Source organism: Lonchura striata, chromosome Z (genome assembly GCF_046129695.1).
Source record: "Lonchura striata isolate bLonStr1 chromosome Z, bLonStr1.mat, whole genome shotgun sequence".
Taxonomy (NCBI): domain Eukaryota; kingdom Metazoa; phylum Chordata; class Aves; order Passeriformes; family Estrildidae; genus Lonchura; species Lonchura striata.
The window spans coordinates 30,540,174-30,559,248 of record NC_134642.1 but is presented as its reverse complement, the minus strand read 5'-3'; the positions used below and the strand labels follow the sequence as shown (position 1 = coordinate 30,559,248).

At 41.2% G+C, this 19,075-nt stretch overlaps 1 protein-coding gene across 1 annotated transcript; it reads right to left on the bottom strand.

Annotated features, from left to right (window-relative positions):
* Positions 1–1,330: 1,330 nt before the first annotated feature.
* Positions 1,331–7,109, bottom strand: PLK2 (polo like kinase 2). Its single transcript, XM_021534336.3, has 14 exons — positions 6,822–7,109; positions 6,326–6,433; positions 6,052–6,168; positions 5,735–5,864; positions 5,369–5,456; positions 5,019–5,114; positions 4,619–4,817; positions 4,382–4,529; positions 3,889–3,986; positions 3,129–3,252; positions 2,642–2,882; positions 2,414–2,543; positions 2,217–2,327; positions 1,331–2,096 (listed from the first exon to the last, which is right to left on the bottom strand). The coding sequence occupies exons 1-14, from the start codon at positions 7,032–7,034 to the stop codon at positions 1,905–1,907; spliced, it is 1,995 nt and encodes a 664-aa protein (XP_021390011.1). The 5' UTR covers positions 7,035–7,109; the 3' UTR covers positions 1,331–1,904.
* Positions 7,110–19,075: the final 11,966 nt, after the last annotated feature.

Genomic DNA, 19,075 nt, shown 5'->3' with positions numbered 1-19,075 from the left:
CACTATAGCAAATATATATTTAACTTCACTGAACTGCCTAGAGTTACATTAATGAATCCATCTGAAGAACTCAATTGGGTCTTCCTGTCTAGACTTGAGAAGTAAATAAATATTACTTAATGCATGGTATTCAATACAACAAACCCCATCACATTTATACATGCTTATTGCAAGATGAAGCAGGCCAGCGATAAGTACTCTGCTTACTATTTCAGATTGACATCTGTACTTTGTTTAGTCTGCATTTTATTACTCTGCCTGTTCCTTAAGTTCAGCTGCTGTGATTGATACACTGATGGCTATTGATGTCTTTCAGAAAAGGCCTCATTCAGCTACAGGAAGAACAGGTCAAGTAACCAATTAACTGCTTGCTGTTGCATCAGAACATTTACTTGAAGACAGCTATATGCTTATACAGGTCCAGGTGCTATGCAGTATCTAAGAAAAATAAACCCAGGCCATAAGTCGAACAATTTCCCCCTGCGTGGAGTCCATGATATCTCCATAACTGCACCTATTTGCACTTAGTTTTAAGTGACAAATGACACTGCCTTCAGTTTTGGAATGCCATTAGTCACATAAGCGGATGTTCAGAAGGAGTAGGATTGCAGAAAGCAGTAGGCCACCCCTATGCTGGTCTCAGAAAATTTAGTGTCAACTTTGGGCTTAGTCTACCTAACTGATAACTTTAAACAGCCACAGGTGTTACTAAGACAAATTACAATTTATAGTATATACTAAGTCACCCTTTAATGCTTTCACCCTTTTGATTTTACTTTACTGGGATAACCAATTAACCAAGGGTAGAAACACAAAATAAAGCTCAGTAGAGGCTTTGGGAAGTGATAGGTATGGTCAATTCATTCTGCTGTTGAGGTATCAGGATTCTCAGCACCTTGATAAAAGTAATGCTTTCCCAGCAAGCAGAGGAGAATTTACACAGCTCCTTATCCTTCAGTCTCCAACATACTACCCAGAAGAAAGAGTCCTTTTCAGTCAGTGTTAAACATCAATTTTGGGATGTAGTATCTTGAAGAGATCCATAGTTTTGTTTTAAGCTCTTAGGACAATAACTAAGTGTCAAGGCCTACATCATTAGTCTGTAAGCTCCAAAAGCAGTTCTTTTAGGATTGCAGCTGTAATTAACAATAGCAGCATTGCTGTTTGTGACTGCAAGTGGGCATAGACACAGACATACCTGCCTACCCTTCATATCCAGACATGTAGCAGACTCTTTAAAAATAGCATATAGAAAGCAAATCTGCAGGATTTTTTGTAATGCAAAGTAAATCATGCTCAGTTATACTGGAGAAAGAGTAGAGAATGATGCTTCAGGATTTCCATTCTTTATTGCCAACAGATTTATATTCAAAATGCCAAGGTCCAAAAAAAAAGTAATAAATACTTCACTTTAGGCTGTAATAAATTAAAAAAAAAAATTAACAAGGAATGCACTTTGCCAGCCACAAGTGTGGGTATTTTTGAAAAAGGAAAAAAACAGTATGGCCATAGTTCACAGTTAAGCAACCAGAAGCTGCTTGTTACAATTATCCCCAACAACGGAGCTCTCCCTTCCCTCCCTTTCCAGATGTGTATTCACAGTTTAACTCCATCAGAGATGCTCTCTTACAGAGCAAACAGACACACTCTGCTCCGAGTTCAAGTCAAGTTATATCGTTAACACACATGAAGCAAGGAAAACTATGATCCGAAGAACTCCTTGTCACAACATTTTACTCCAACAAGTTTAGGTTTAGGCTTCTAATAGATGTGTGCCCAGCACACTTGGACAGTCCAGTTGTCGTACCACCACACATCCATCATCAACATACTAGTTGCTCCACCATCTCCACTGTAGATTCACAGTGTACAAGAGTCCATTTGGTTTAACAGAGTCAATTCCTTCAGTTACATCGCTGCAGCAGCATGTTCAGAGCATATTCCATTCTGTATTTTAGTTCCAATGAACATCCCGAAACCAGAAGAGTTGTCAGACGAAACGTTGTGGATATCCTGTCTTCATTTATGTAGGTAAGGAGATATTCCTCACTCTGATTGCAAATTATGACTTTTGTGTGATCATGGTAGAAGTTCACCTGTAAAAGAGAAGTAAGCTGTGGTTTGTCTCCTTTCTCCTCTCAGTTTCTGAGGTTTATCTAGTTTTATTGCAATAAGGTATTTTATGACATTTTCTCTGGTGATGCTACCACACTTACTTGAAAAGTGCCATCATTGAAGAGCATCATTAATGCTTTATCAGATTTGAGCCACTGTAAGAGGTAAAGCCTGGGCCTGCGTACGTCTGTTAGGCTGGGCAAGTCTCCTCCCTAGGAAAGAGAACAGACTATGTTAAGCACTCCATTTACATTTAGTGTCTTTTTACAGCTCAAGACCCTGAAGGTGCTGAACTTACATCCATAAGGTTCTCCTCCATATAGTGAGAGAAATACTTCAGCACAGTTACTTGGTTAATGAACTGTTCAGGGGCTTCTGTGGCTGAGAAGACAGAGCACTGGCCTAGCTCAGCATAGTAATGCACTGTCCTGAAAGTGAAAAAAAAAAAAAAAAGGTTAGTGATGAAAAGCAAATATTTAATGTTTAAACTACCTTAGTGAGTTGTTGCCTTTGTAATGATTCTTACTTTTTGTCTGGCAGAAGGCTCATATGTGCCCCATTGTTGAAGAGGACACCAACAGTGTGATCTGACAGCTGGTACCCAAAGCCATACTTGTTGGAGTAGTCCACCCACTTTGTAACCCACTGGAAGGATGCTGTCAGCTGTTCTTTGGGATTGCTGTCTGCTTCTGGCATATTCTCCAGACATCCCCTCAAGACTCTTGCAACTGTATCGGCAACACTTCCCATAGTACTGTCTTCCAAACCTGAAAAGGAAGGATTATTAGACTGACCAAGAGCACACAGAGAGAAAGCTTTCATTCTAAACACTTGAGTTATATAGACTTTAAGAAGTTAGCCTTAATGACTTTCTAGTTTAATTTTTTCAAAATTACTGGCTTTCCCAACATCGGAAATAAGAGTATAAAAGCAGATGTTTGCCTCAAGCTTATAAAATATGAGGAAAATAAAGGTGGGATTCAGATTCAGATATCACATTTTGCTGCACTTACATTCACTGCTACTGCTACAGCTTCCCAAAGTTCCTCTGACTATCATCCGAATGGAGTCTCCAATCTGCTTAGTTTCTGGCAAAGCTCCAGGCTTCACCACTGTTGTGATAAGAGGCTGAATCTCCTAGAAGACATGTCAGACATGTAAACACCAAACAACATAACATAAGTCAAGGCTTACACCCAAGTTTTACATGGCTCTCCTATTTCTCAACAAATGATAAATTCTAGGGAAACTGGTATTCATGTACAAAGATCACAAAGGAACTCATGCTAGACTTAGCTTAGAGCAGCACTTTAGGTCCTTCCATTCTTTAGATCTTCAATTTGCATCTTACAGGCTATTAATCAGTTCTCTGCTCTCTTGCCCTAGCAAGGGAGCAGCTGTGTACAGGTCTGAACACCAAATATTAAAAGACAGATTTCAGCAATTTACTCTTTTAAGAAGCCCTAGTTAATCATGAACTGAAGCCCTGTATTTGAAATATTGAGAAATAGGACCTGGCAGACAAGTTAATGCACAGGCAACAATGGAGTCTAGGCAGATACTATAATTACTCAAAAGCCAAAATTTATAGTCTCCCTACAAAGGTTACCATACCTTTGTCATGCTTATTTAAGCCCTCTTAAAGCAACTCTGCTAATCATTTAAGCTTGATTATGCTGCATAAAGCTCCAGTTCTGATATCCAAGTCAAATATAATTTAATTATAGCTACTCCACCCAACTGTTACTAGATTTGAACTGCACTTGCATATACCTCATCTGTCTTGTGTTTGGGGGCCTGCTGGGTTATCGACGTCTTCTTCAAATCATGTCTGAGCTTGTAGATTTCTTCATCTTCTTTAGCTAGCCTGTCTGCAACACAGGAAAAAAAAAAGATTTAACTCTGAATTTGGAAGTGCTATTAAATTACAGAAAGCATTATGTCTCTCTAGCAACTTCTTCTAAGCCTGCCATAGTCTCCCACAGAAATTATTCTATTATACACAAATCACTGTAAGAGACTAAAATTCAACAGACATTACAAACTAACGGATGACCAATATAGATATGGGTGCTGTAAGAAGCATTCACGTACATAAGCTACCATAGGTGGGCAGACTACCATCTATACTTATCAAGAAAAGTCAAAACCAACCCAGGAAAGCTCTGAGACACAGATATAAGTGTTCTGTTGCTGTCTCACATAGGCACACTAATATGAAATTGATGCAAGAGGTAAGTGGGCTGTATCTAGGCTTCAAACTTACTATGTGTGTCCAAATATCTGGCCTTATCCTTTTTTCCCCCAAAGAGAGCAGCAGCTGCTTTTTTGAAGAAATTTTTAGCAGGACTTGACAAATGGAAATCAGGGACGGTGTGACAACAGCTTGCAGAAAGTCTCTCAGGTGTAAAACCCTGTGGAAATGCAACACAATTTTTAGACCACAGAGCGCATTTTTGTGTGGATTTTGTTTTTTAAAACACTAATAGCAGACAGTACAAACCTGTAAGAAGAATTCATGTCGAATTATTTCATCTAAACTGGGCCGATCCTCAGGGTTTTTTGACAACATGCTAGCTATTAAGTGTTTTGCAGGTGCCAAGAGAGATGAAGGCAGACTGTATCTTGCTTCCCTTATACATCTGTATGTTTCTTTAAGATTTGTAGTCTCAAATGGGGGTCTTCCCAACAGCATTGTATACCTGTTTAAAGGCAAAATAAAACTAGTTTAGATACCCACCATACTTGCGTTTACAGCTACAAAAACAGGATTCATCTATCTCCCAACATGAAAAATTTCTGCATTGAGCTACACATGTATACAAGGCTGTGTCCTCTTTGAACTCTCAAAAGCTTAAGCCAGTGATAGATATAATACATTTCAAAGGTAGAAAAGTACTTACATTACACAGCCTAAGGCCCATATATCAGATTCACAGCCATGCCCTTGTTTGTTGAGGACTTCTGGAGAGAGGTAATTTGGTGTGCCACATATTGTTCTGAAAAATCAAAGGCACCACAGAACTGGTTAATATTTCAGATAGGAAGAGGAAGGAGCTATTTTTCATAGGGCAGGTTTTCCTTCTGACATCTAAAGAGGAGCTGTAGGAACTTTAACAGCATAGATGTTTTTTCATTTTGTCTTCATGAAAGTAGAAGGGCAGTAACTAGCTTTTGCTATGGAACATGACTTTTCATTTTCTATGAATTTAGTTTAATTTACTACTAGACTGTACATTTTTGATGCTCCTACCTCCTTCTGTGTTCCAGTGGTTCCAGCCTAGCTGCCAAGCCAAAGTCACCAAGCTTCAGTTCCATGTTCTCATTGATAAAGAAGTTACCTGTCAGACAAAGAAATTCTAGTTAGTCCATCTCTGGCAAGATAGGAATGCATTTGCCACAGGTGCTGAGTCATACTTTGTTCAGAGCCAGAAGCTAGGCAAGATTTTTTTTTTAATTAGGAATGCTTAATGTCATCCCTTAAGCACTATGAGTTTCCACCATAAAGACAGACTAAGCTGATTCTACTAAACATACTACCACCATACAAGGATAAAGCGGTACAATGCCAGCAGGGCTGGAGAAGTATGTTTTGAAGTTGGCAATCTGGAGAACTTACCTAGTTTAAGATCCCTGTGTAAGATTTCCTGTTCATGAAGATACTTTAGCCCTGACACAATTTGCCTGAGGTAGTATCGTACTTCTGGTTCTGTTAATACCTTCCTCGCTTTTAAGATGTGAGCCATTGACTGCAGAGGAAAAACAAAGGCAGAAATGTCACTGACAACTCATGCACAAGATTCACCTTAAGCAGAAGTAAATCAGTACATAGAGAAACAACTAAAGCCACAAAAAATAACTTTTACACAACACACATTTAAATTAGTTGCAGATTCCAGGTAAGTAAGTACCAGATTTCTCCCAGTTGATGCTCACCCTTCTGCTGCAGTATTCCAGAAGAATGTAAATATTCTCTCTATCTTCAAAGTAGTGGTAAAACTGCACAACATGTCTGTGATTAAGCATTCTGTGCAGCTCAATCTCTTTATCAATCTGTAAAGACAAAACAGTGGGAAAGAAGGAAGGTGTTGTTAGTCTTACTTCCACAAGCGTGAACAGACATCTCTATCAAAACCATTTCAGGGAAAGGGGTAGGCAATCCAGCGCACAAAGAGTTCAAGGAAAAAAAAAATCATTCATGCATACATACCTTCTCCCTTTGATGAGGTTTTGCTACTCTGCTGTGAGGAATGATTTTCGCAGCATAAACTTTATTTGTTGTCAAGTCTGTCATCTCGTAACACTTGGCAAATCCACCCTACAGAGACATAAGAGAAAGAGGCAATTAGAGCAGGTATAAATGCAGTCCCGCAGTTAGTCATTCACCAGCTAATGTATTAGTCAAGAAGTGCAACTTCCTTAGCAAAGGGCAATTTTCTAAGGACAGGTCCCGCGTTCACCGTCTGTTGGAAGGCTCGCGCTCCCCACTCCCCGCATGCAGCATCCAAGGCTTTCCCGCGGGCTCGCCCGAGCCGAAGGCACGATTCCGGGGCAGCAAGGCGCTCGGACGCACAGCGCCCGGCTCGGGCGGCGCTGGGCAGGTCGCGGGCGGCGGCGCGGCGCTCTCCGGGGAAACGCAGCCCCGCAGGGCAGCGCCCGCCGGCCGCCCCGCCTCGGGAGGGCGCGGGGCTCGCCGCGGCCATTACCTTTCCGAGCACCTTGCCGCGGCAGTAACGCTTCCCCGTCGTGGGGTCGGTAATAATCCGGGAGACCTCGGCTGCGGGGTGGCCGTGCTGGTGCGGCGGCTCCTCCGCCTTCTTCCTGCGTGACTCGCCGCCGGCCGCTCTGCCCGCCGCCGCCTCGCAGCCCTTGGCACCGCCGCCGCCCGGCGGGTGGGCGATAGTCCGTAGGAGCTCCATCACCGCACCCCGCCGGCTCCGTCCTGCCTGCCCTTCCCAGCCCTGCTCCACCCGCCGCACACCTCCCTGCCGCTCTGCTCCAGACGCGGAGCGGCGCCCCGGCTCGCCCTTTATGAAGAGTGTGGCGGCTCCGCCCCAACGCTGCGGGGCGGTCCCCGCCCGGGCTCCGCTCCGCCTTCCCGGCTCGGCCCGGCCCCGGCAGGGCCCGGGCACAGCGAGCGGCACCGGGCTGACCTGTTCTGCCCTCTCCCGCCGGGCGGCCCCGCCCTCCCTTGCAGGGCGGTGTGTGGCGGGAGCAGAGCGGAGCGGCTGGGCGAACAGGCTCTTGTCCCCCTTCAGCGAGGGAGGCTGCTCCGGCCGCTGCCTGGGAGCTCGACAAAGAGAGCTTCAGCAAAGAGGTGACAAAGAGGTGTTTCCCTCGCTATGTGCGGGGCGCTGGGGATTGGCGATGGACCGTCCGAGCTGTCGAAGCAGTCGCGTAACGCGTGCCTGTTCTGCACGTGAAGGAGTTTGTCCCGCCTGCGATTCTAAAGCAGCTCCACCACAGCAGAGAGACAGGGCCAGGATGGAGCTGGGGCCCATGGGCTTGCTCAGATGGTAAAAATCACTGGCACGAATGCCCCACTGACAAGGGACTATCGTGTCCCTCCCTTTGTAAGGAGAGCTCATGGCTGGGGACACCCCCCACAGCTGTCTGGCAGCAGTCAGCTCTCAAATCTCTTCATAAGCAGCAAGTGAATCAAGTTGGAAGGCACCTGAAGGCAATCGTAGTACAGGGCCTCTGTACAGACAATTGCTAGAAAGTGAAGTGTGGTGTGGGAGGAAAATACTGATATGTGAAACAGTTTTACATTTCTCCATTCTGAAGATTCAAGAATGCCACAATTCATAATTTTCTTAATGTTGCACATTTCTGAAGTAGTATTTTGTTATTTGCAGACAAAATACTTCTACCTGCTTTTGTTGCTGGTAAAAATCAAGGACTAGTTAATTTGGTAGGAATTGCTCTCAGAGCATGAAATTGTCAGTGTCAGTCCCTTAAAATCTCTCATTTCACATCTTAAAATAACATAGCATTATTTTTTAGAGTGTCAACAACAGGATGCATGTCTTAACAGAACACACAAAGTCCCCCCATCCCAAACCATTGTGTATTTGTTTCTCTCCATAGGTTTTGCTTCAGGAAGGTAACAATGCTGAAGTGTTAAGTATACTGGATTGTATACACTCATCATCTGCAGTTTTTAATGGACATTTGCTGCTGCATTCAGGTGCCTTCCTAACTCACTCTGCAAAACCTATTAGTATTGCTAGTCATTAACCACAGAGGTAGAGGTAAAAAGAAAAATAAGGAAAAATTGGGATATAGACACTGTTCAGACCTGTGCCCCCTTAGCCCTTTGTCTCACAGGCATTGACTTCCTAGACAAATGTTTTTACCCTCACATAACATTACCTTTCTCCAAAAGAGTGCCTATTTTTGCAAAATAAGTTACAAATAAACGTGTTTTCTCTTTCCTTTGTTTAGTGTCAGTACATTGCTTTGGTCTGCTGCACTGAAAGGCTTTTGCGGAAAGGGGAAATAGGCCGAAAAGAAGTACACGTTTTCCCTCTTATGGAAAGAAGTGGTACTGCACATGGCAAAACCAAATGTAAGAAAAACAAGCTTTGTCTGATAAAGGTTTAGGGAAGATTGTTAAGCTTTTTAAAAGGACACGGGCACGTGGTTAAAGTACACATAGTATTCTGATAAGCAGGACTGACACTATTTGTATCTACTTTGCTGAAACAAAGAATTTAAGCTGTGTTCCCTGTGAATTACATGAGGCCATAAGGCTGCTGGGCTGTCCCATGCAGCGGCTACTCTTAAGTGATTTTCTCACTTTCTCATAGGGAGCATTTACCTTACACTTATCTCAAGGTGCCAAGTTCACCATAATATTTATCGTGAAGTTTTACAAAGCAAACTTACTTTCTTCTAAAGGTGATCTCTTGGATAAAATAACATTGCAGTTAATGTTTGAAACTGACCTTTTTATATTTTACAGAGAAAAGCCATTCTAGGTTGTGCTCTGCAATCTCCCATTTTTTCTTCCAAATTACATTAGCAAAATGCTCAAATGTACCTGCAGCCTGCAGAAGGAGCTTATTTGAAAACTGGCTAAGATAGCAGCAGCTCTGTAGCCAAATTAGTATACAGCATTAGTTTCCCTGCCAAGACACAGAGCAAACCTAGCCCACACTCAGGCCTCATGCATTCCTTCTGTCTCTATCTCTAGAAAAAAAAAAGCAATCTCTTATTCCTACAGCTCCATTTGGACACAAGTATACAGTTAAACCCCATATTACCAAGGGCCTGGGAAGACTGGGTGTGCATAAATCCCTGGTTCAAATGGGGAATGGGAATTTGAGAGTCAGAAGCTGTATGATCACAGGTTTGTGGGAAGAAGGTCTTGTCAGGAATTCTTATTCTTACCTTAACATTATGAAAGTGAGGTGTTCAGAGACTTAAATTTCCAGAAAGAGGAACACTAAGTCCTGGATTTCCAACTTCATTAATATTGCAGGGCTTCGTCACTGTATTTATGAGCATGTTTTGCCAGGGAAACCAAAGCTTTATATGAAATCAGGACCAACACAATATACATGGCTTCCAGACTGACTCGCCACTGAACCTTCTGAATATTTGGTGCCAGTAATATAAATTCCCTACCCAATAGCCTGTCTAAGCCAATTCAGTATGCTCTTACACAATTCATATTGGACTCAGGTGGCAGCCCACACTTATTTGCCAGGCAGCCCTGACCTTTCATTTGGCTGTCTTCATAATTTGATTTCTGCTAACAGGTTAGCTAATAGATCTCCAACTTCACCTTAGTTTTTGGTAAAATCATGTTTTTCATTTAGCTGGTCATGGAGTGCCCTCAGCTGTTGAAGAGAGATTATGACAGTCTGTCCTAAAAGAAGTATATTCTACTTAAAGATGGGACAAACAAAGGAGTTCAATGAATAGCGTGTTCATTGGATTGTGTATCAACATATGTAAACAGCTTACTTCTAGAACATCACCCTACAGAAAATGTGTTATTAAAATCTGGGCTCTTACACAACATTCTTCATGATCCTTTGTGACTCGTCTTGAGTCTATCACTAATCTTACTTCATTTTAGTCTTTATTGATTGACTAAGTCTCACGTCTCTTCTTGGTTTATTACTGTCTTTTTTTAGGGCAAATTTGAGAGGAAACTTCTGAATGAGTAGTTTTGGAAAGCAAATTCAAGCAGCCCCTCCTTCTACTGGTTCAGAAAATATTTATTTGGAGAAAAGTAGAAAAAAATGTTTATTTAGCTAGCAAAGTACTTACAAACATGAAAATTTAATAATATTAAACAATATTAATTAAACAATATAATATTAACAATATTAAACTTAGTGTTCTGAAGAGATGGCAGATTCAGACAGTCCTTGTTGTGGGGTGTAGCTCACCTCACTCGGTCTCTTACCAGTCCCTCCTGTGCCGCCTCCTGGTCCCCAATAGGCCACAGGTGCGAGCTCCTGGTGTTTTTCTGGGTCCTCAGTCCAGAGCAGGGCTGAACATCTCCAAGCAAAAGAAAAGCCACAGTCCAGAGAACTTCTCTGCCTCAGCCAGCTAAAAATTAACTAAAGTCAAAGGAGAGCTTTCTCTGCTCTCCATGCTGCAGACAGCACAGTCTGTGAGAAGGATGCAGGGAATAAGTGCAGTTTCTGATAACAAACTTGTGCTTCTTCTCCCCAGTTAGATCTCAGAACCAGTCTTAAAGGTGAAGAACTTAATACCCAGCATAAACAACAGATGACTGGGGATACACGCATCATAAAGTCACCCTAGGACAATTACATAACTTATTATCTTAATTTTCAGTTCCACACCAGCCTTTCCTCACCACCCCATTTGGGTCTGTATGTTCTCTGTTTTGTTTTTTTTTTTTCACACTTTCCCTGTTCTCCAGGGCACTCATGTTTGTGTTTCCTGTAAACTATTCGTTTCTAGGGTTTCTTACATAGGCATCCTTAACAAATAAAGTTTAAAACACACAAAAGCTGGACTAGGTATAGAATTAAACATTTTCTCTGGTGCTGCCATGCAGTTTCAGTTTGTCACTTGCCTTGCTGGATTTTACTGTCATAGTTTGTTCTTATACACAGGTATAATACCACTTTTTCTCCTTAAATCACTGCAGAGCTAGTGCAAAACACTTGTTTCTACTATAATTCATGTCTCTTAATTTTCTTTGTTTGAAGCTTGGCAATGTTTCCAAAGACCTAAATTCTTTTGCAGTTTCGTTCAAAGTGATCTACTAATTAAAAAGCAGGCAGACTACCAAGAGCTTAAGGCAATCATATGTTTTCCCAGAAAGATCTCCCAAGAAAAGAGGAGTATGTCTGGGGCAGCAGTCACACAGGCTGTGTTAGCTTTTAGTTCTTTCTGGGGTGGTGCCAAGGTCTGTTCCCTCCCTGCCTGCTCAGTGTAAATTCCTTGGGGCTGTCAGGAAGATAGGCTTGCAGTTGTGGTAGTTATAGGATCCCATATTTGGTCCCCAAAGACACAAAACTCTGTTTCATTGAATTTAATGCATACTTACATGGTCAGGATTGATGGATGGCTCTGGAAGGTGTTCCCCCAGTGCAATGATAGAGTATGAAAATAATACAGCTCTGGCCAAGCATCAGTGTCAAGTGAAGACAATGTCAAAGAGACTCATCTTCCTCTTTACCCTCACTACTCTCTCATTGTTCCCCTGTGCTGCCTGGGTTGAATAATGTCACACAGCTTTATTTCAGACAATAGACCCTGCCCTCAGAGAGTGCAGTAACACCTTCATACAGCATCTGCTTCTAAAACTGAAGTCAGACCACAGGTTTGTGCATGGTGTTATTTTTCTCTGATTTTGTTTTTTTCCCAGCTTGGCTTGTTTTTCTTGCATATGCCAGACCAAAACAAAGGATATACTGACTTCAAAGTTTGTAGATTTCTCTTGGCATCACCTTGATCCTTCAGGTGACCCCGAGAGATTGTAGAGTCTTTGCTTCCCTAGCCCAACGCAGCCGAAGAAGGAGCCTGGAATTCTAATTGTGCTTTCAAGGTTGTTTATTCTTTCTTATCTAAACATTCTTTCTCTGACTTGCCGAGCTCTGGCTAGCAAGGAAGCCATGGCCATCTGCCCTCAACCCTTGGGCAGCTCCCACCTTATATGCTTCAAACTACCTGTGTATTTTTACAATTTCTTCACCAATTCCCATCACCTATGTTAGACTGTGAATCTCTACATCAAACTAATAGAAAAGTGCCACCATCACAGCAAGACATGGAGGACAAGAGAAAGAGAAGAAGGCTAGGATACACCCAAATTCCTCCATCTTATACCCCCTTGAACCCCATTCAAAAATCCCCAAATTCTACATTTCCACACTGTGTTGATACAAATATCACACTACTAAAACCCTTGTGACTTGTAATTCCTCAAACAAAATTGACAGCTTTTTCCACAGGCTAAAATCAAAGTCACAGATGTTTTTGATTTCATGCTAGGGTCTCCGAGACCCCTGCCAGGGTCTCAAGACAGCCAGGGCAGCCAGAGGGATGTCCTGGACTCCGACAAAAGTTGAGTACTGCAAAAGTAAGGACTCTAAAGCTCTTGCCTTTAAAGGTTTTAAAAGAGAGTACCATCAGATACATAATTTCCTTCAGTGAAGTTCTCTATGGCCGCTATTCACCACTTTTAAATGCACTGAGGAGAAACAAGAGTGCAAACTGTATTACTCATCCATAGCAAACTGTTAAACCTAATGACTACAAACACATGCAAATATTTTCATGTAGTGTCCTGTAGGGATCACAGTCATTCTGGCTTTTTTTGCAATGTAAATGCTTCTAAGTGCTTACTTACTTTAAGTGCATCAGTCCACCAAACAATTAGGGAGACATCCTGGCACTGTGGCCACTTGGTCTGCTATCAGCATCTTTTTTCAGAAGCTGCCACTGCTTCTGGTGATTTTGGTCCCATTTAAGGTACTTGAGACTTTGTGAGTCTACAGAATCCACATGATGGTGATGGAGCTGTTATAGCCAGAATTAGCCTGCCTCCTGTATAAATGACTGGTAGGCCCCTTATAGAACCGCGTCAATCATGCAGATGGAACAAAGATCTGTGTGATGGTAGCTTCATGCTACCAATATTAGAGACACTTAGCTTCAAACTTGAGGAACAATTGTAGTACTGTTTTGTGCCCTAAAAGAACCATTTTGAATATTTTGTGTTGGCTTTTTTCATTTAGCCCTTCTCAATGCCCAAATATCTTACACATAAAACCTCCTTGTTAAAAGAAATAATGCCAAAGGGTAGTCAAAATCCTCTAAACAGAACAAAGAGGTCAGTACTTCAGTCAGTATGTTTCCCCTTTCCAGTTTCAGTCTTCAAGTACTGCAGGATACAGGACAGAAGAGTTGCTTACCAATTAGATTAAGTGCTTATTTTCTGTCTGTGGGTAGAATAGCAGCTTCCTGAATCCTAAGGGCAGAAGTCAGCGTTACTAGGGCTCAGATAACATAGACAATGCAGGAACAGAGTTATGAGATACATGATGTAAGAATCTTATGTCACAGGTTATCTGTCTCTATGACACTTTTCTATCCAGAACAACCATACATGTTTTTTATGCATATGCTGCCAGTAACTAGACATGTACAGGACACTTCTCACTATGTGTTATAAACATGAAGTACAAGAGAGGAGAACATTTATGAGATTGCAAACTTTTGTGGTCTCATTTTCTCTAATTAACTAGGATTGCAGAACAAAACAGATACAAAGAATCAAATGTTCTGGCAAATAGGAGTACCAGTCGTTATTCTTAATCCTCAACAGTTGCAGCTGATATTCAAACAGAACAAGATGGTGATGCATATCTTAATAAGGCTTGAATATAAAGAAACTCTGGGAAATTAAGGTTGAAGGTAAGAGAGTTGAGGGTCTACAGAAAAATTAGTTGCTGCATAATTAGATATAAGCCAGAACACTTATTAGCACTGTAGGTACAAGAGGATCTCATTGCTACCAAAGCAAGACATGCCAGAAGCAATCCTGAATAGAGCAGAATAGAGTCTGCTCAGGAATAAAAGGTAGTCTGAAAGCTGCTGTTGTCAAAGGCATGTGCAGCAACCAACTCATCTGTGAAAGAAGGGCGTCCTGTTCTCTCTTTCTCATTGGAATTTTATTAAACTGAAGTAACAATAATTCATATATTCATATATTTCTTTCATATGTTTCTTCTATACCCTGCTCTAAGATAAAAACAGTAAGATTAAAAAAAGCATGTAGTAAGGAGGCTTAACACCATATGTTATCATCAAAGTTTTGACATGATGGAGGCATGTATTCAGAAATTCTGTGGAGAGTCAAGAACCAGACTTTTCAATAAGCTCTTTTCTGTGTTTCTTTCCTTGTGTTATATATTGATATCTCCAGTTTTTCCAGGTAAAAGTGCTTTCTACATTTATGTAAATATTTAATAGTGGCTGGTATTAAATTTAGTATATTGGAGCTACATCTGTCCTGACTGCTGACCTGAAGAGTTGGAGCATGTCATTAGTAAAGTCAGTATACCAAATGAAAATAGATCACACACTGCTCAATGGCCTCTAAGAAAAGTTAAGACATGTAGGAAAGAGAGACATATAAAATCTGGTCTGCTGGCCTCTTTAAGAATAGAAATGAGAGCAGATCATATTCAAAACAGAATGGATAAAGGATGAACAAAAAGGATGCCCTAAATAAGTAGATGTGAAATAGATGTGAAAATGAAAATCCCCACAATCCCCACAAGATTTGTTTTCAGCAACTCACTTTGATCCTTTCATTCCAGCATGCTTTTCTGATTAAAGCTATTGTTAACACCAGCCGCCAAGGGAAGGTAGGTAGGCTAGTGCTATACTTTCCTTCTCCTAAGTTTTGCTGTATGGTCCACCAATCACTAAAGACCTCAGGCAATTATTGGACATCTCCTTATTAAACTATGGAAGCCAGTACCTTGAATAAAGCTACTCATCAGTGGGAAAAGATCCTACAGGCAAACAAATTTGACAAATGCAAACAAAGCCAGAACTAGGATAAAAAAATTTGCTGGCAAAATTATAAATACACTAGCCAGAAGGGTAAATATTGCCTTCTGACAATGGGGTATCTGTTGGGGTGTTGTCACTGCTCTGACAGACTAGACATATACTGGGGAGTAAAAAATTTGTATACCTCCCAGAACCACAACAGATGCTTTTCTGCACATCTGTGCCGAGAGGAAGCAGTTAGGACTGCCCAATGGAAACACAAAAATTCAGTTCCACAGCTACAGACTGACATTTTGTCTGACACAGGGCATATTTGGGGGAAATTTTAGTTCCATCAAATCCTTAGTTCTATTTCAAATTGACATTTTATGCTGTTTTGGCTTGTGGGTTCTCAGTCAGCCTTTAATGTTCTGTATTACTTGACATGGTTTTAAATTTTGAAAGCAGTTACTATTAGCACAGATCAACCACAGAAAATTCATTGTGTAGCACTTTCATGTCTGAAGTGCATAGTAATGCCCCAGAGCAAATGTAAAATAATGTAGAAAGATAATACTCAACAGAATTTGCAACAAGGTAAAAGCAAGAATACAAGTAGTTATTGCAGCTCAGAAATGCAAAGAGAAGCTTTGGCATCTGGCAAAAGATCAGCCTTTGGAAAGGAAGTAAAACATTGCAAATACAAGTTTAGAAACAGGATGTGATAACTCGCCCTACAACATGGATTACTGGATTTTTGGGATGAGGCTGAGCTAATTTTAACTCTCATTTCAAGTAAAGGAGATAATTTCCTTCAGTGAATGTATAGCAGTCACCTTCACAGTGAACTGTAAGATTTCTCCTATCGGAGTCTGCATTTAATTTCAAAAGTTTCTGCTTCTATTTTTGACTTTCAGAAGGGCTGGTGTGTTACAAGAAATGTCTCTCTTTGTAGATATGTAAGCTCAAGTTTATGAAAAATATTACTTCTCCCTTATCTGATTTATATATTTAGATTTTCATGGTGGAGATTATGCCACTAGAAGTTTCCTGATTTTTTTTCTGAGTTATCTCATTACTGTTAGCATTAGCTGACAGATTTAAGACTCATTGAATCAGCCAGCTCCTGACTTAAAGAGACAGAGAGTATTATCTGTCAAGTAGTGACAGAGAGGCATGATCGGCATTCAAAATAATATCCAACTGATAAATGAGATGAATGAAGGAAATAATCTAATACACACATAAAATATTTCTAATTTTTATAAAATCAGAATTTTGTTTTACTGCCCTTGGGCTTCTTGGTGATGGTGCATCTGGTTAGATGTGTGGTAGTTAAGGAAACATGTCTGCTTCTAGAAGAGCAGTCTTGGTTTAGAGAGGCAGTGAGCAGTCATGAGAAACTCTGTTTCCCATTCTTTCAGCAGTAAAACAAACAGTTCACACTTGTATAGGCTTTGCAAGAAAACAGAAAAAGGTCATCTAAGAGGAAATAATGTGGTGAGTGTTATTTTTAAGTACCTTAGAGTGCTTTACAAAGTGCATATGTGGTTGGAACAAATGTTTTCAAATTCCATGCAGCCTTAGAGACTTGAGGAGGAGTGGCCTGAGAGTTCAGCAGCAAGGGACATGGGGGTACTGGTGACAGCAGCTGGACATGAGCCAGGGTGTGCCCAGGTGGCCAAGAAGGCCAAGGGCATCCTGGCCTGGATCAGCAATGGTGTGGCAGCAGGACCAGGGCAGGGATTGTCCCCCTGTACTGGGCACTGGTGAGGCCACACCTCGAGTGCTGTGTTCAGTTCTGGACCCCTCACCTCAAAAAAGGACTTCGAAGGGCTGGACCATGTCCAGAGAGAGACAAAGTTCATGCAGTGCCTAGAGATCATGTCTTACGAGAAACACCTGAGGGTGTTGAGAAGCAGAGGATCAGGACTCTGCCCTCTACAACTGCCTGAAAGGAGGCTGTTTATCAGGTGGGGTTCAGTAATCCCTTCTAATCCCTTCTGTTCTGTCACTGTGTCTCTCTTATGATTTTTAGTTGCGTGTTCTGTACTTCACTGATTTCTTAGGTTAAGATGGCCTCCATGAGTCAGCCTCTTAGGCAGCTCTCAAACTGTCCTCTGCAGCCTAAACCTTTCCCAACAGCCTTGGAATTTCTTACACTTTCATTTATTCTGTTCACTTCACTCTGGGATAAAGTTTGAAAAGAACCACCATCTTTTACTGAAGAGAAAGTAACATTCAGAAGAGTCTTGAGAAAAAGATCAGAACTGACTTTTCAAGCATCAGGAAACAGAACAGAACAAACAGCAAATTAAGCTTATGGTGAGTAACAAATAGGATAGTCAATGGAAAAAACAACACAGTGCAATGAATACAGATGAGACACTGTATCAGAAGTTATTGCTTGGTAAGATCTTGATGCCAAAGACTAAGCCACATGCATTTTAACTTTGGGATAAAATGGGTGATCAGTCATCTTGCCTGGAGTAACTCCTAACTTATTTCTCAGTCACTGCTCTTTGAGAAGGAACAATAGTTTCAACAGTCCTCCTGTCATGCTGTATAAACCAGCATTTACTGAATTACAATGGATTTAGAAGGAGAAGAATATTATGATGAGAGAGGGGGTGTGTACACCTAAGTGAGCAGCAAGAGGCTGAGGAACTGGAAAACCTTTTGTTCTATGAGCCCTAAATATGCAGCTGCTTTCTCTGCTTTCTCTGCTTTCTCTCTCCTCATGAAACAGCCATTTCATCAAGGAAGCAAAGCAGTGCCTGGGAGGGAGCCAAAACTCTCCAGATAACAGTTATGACAATGCTCACCAGCTGCATTTTCTCTTAACATTTTTGATTTTTTAATGTTCAAATTAGTCGCAGGGGTAAAAAAATCTGTCACCTGCTTTATGATCTTATAAGAAATTATGAACAGGTCCTTCCTTAGGGACTACAAAAGCCAATTTCTTTCAGAAATAAAAGTTCAAAGGTGCTTATCTATAGTTTCATTTTGTTGTGTGCTATGTGACTTTTTAATTTTGTGTGCTTGTGACTTAAACCAGTATTTTCCTCTGAAACTATTGAGAAATCTTTATGTCTGCAAAGTTATGTTGACCAATCTGCTCAGGACATTTAAGATACATTGCACCAGGGCCAGAGAGTGTGTGCAGTGCAACTGGGGCACAGCTCACCAGACATGGAGGGTATAAAAGAATTAATAATGAAACTTCTCACTGTTTGGATTTAACATTGGCAGAGTTCATTTGCTGAGCAGTGAAGGGATGAGACAGATCTTCTTGCTGAGTGAAAAATACTCTTTTTTATCATTAAATAGGACCCTATTTCAAACAGTATGAGTCAGGAATAACATAATAATAATGATAATTCTTTCCATAGCTGTTTTGAGCTCCAGACCAGGTAAACTTCTGATCTTCCTCCAGGCGTTGCTTCTTCCAGGTTCACAGCTATAACCAATGCCCATCCTCTCCTTGCAAGTGAACTGATGTACATTGGCATGGCTCCGGTGGTTCCTCACAGCTCCATTCCCTCCTAGTTCATTCCCTCAACAGGCTGGGCCAGCAGCTCCCAAGAGCCTGCATAAAGCACACTGAAAAATGCTTTTGCAGAAAAATATAAAAAATGCATAATGCTAAAGGAAAGAAAAGAAAATAATTACAAGATATTCTGCTTGTGGTTTTTAGCTAAAGGTAAATAAGTGTAATTTTTACTCCTACCCTTGTGGGGTATGAAAATCTCCATAAGAGTAATTCCCACTCCCCAAGAGAGTTATTCATACTGATTTTTCTGCAGATTCCCTCCTAAAAATAATCTCCCATGTTGGACTTAATGGATTTAATATCAGCTGATCTGCCATGTCTTTTAAGTGTTTCCTAAGAGGAATGTATGATATTTTACCTCCAGCTCTAGATGCATGAAGCTTGGCAATTCTATTTCCCAACAAGTCC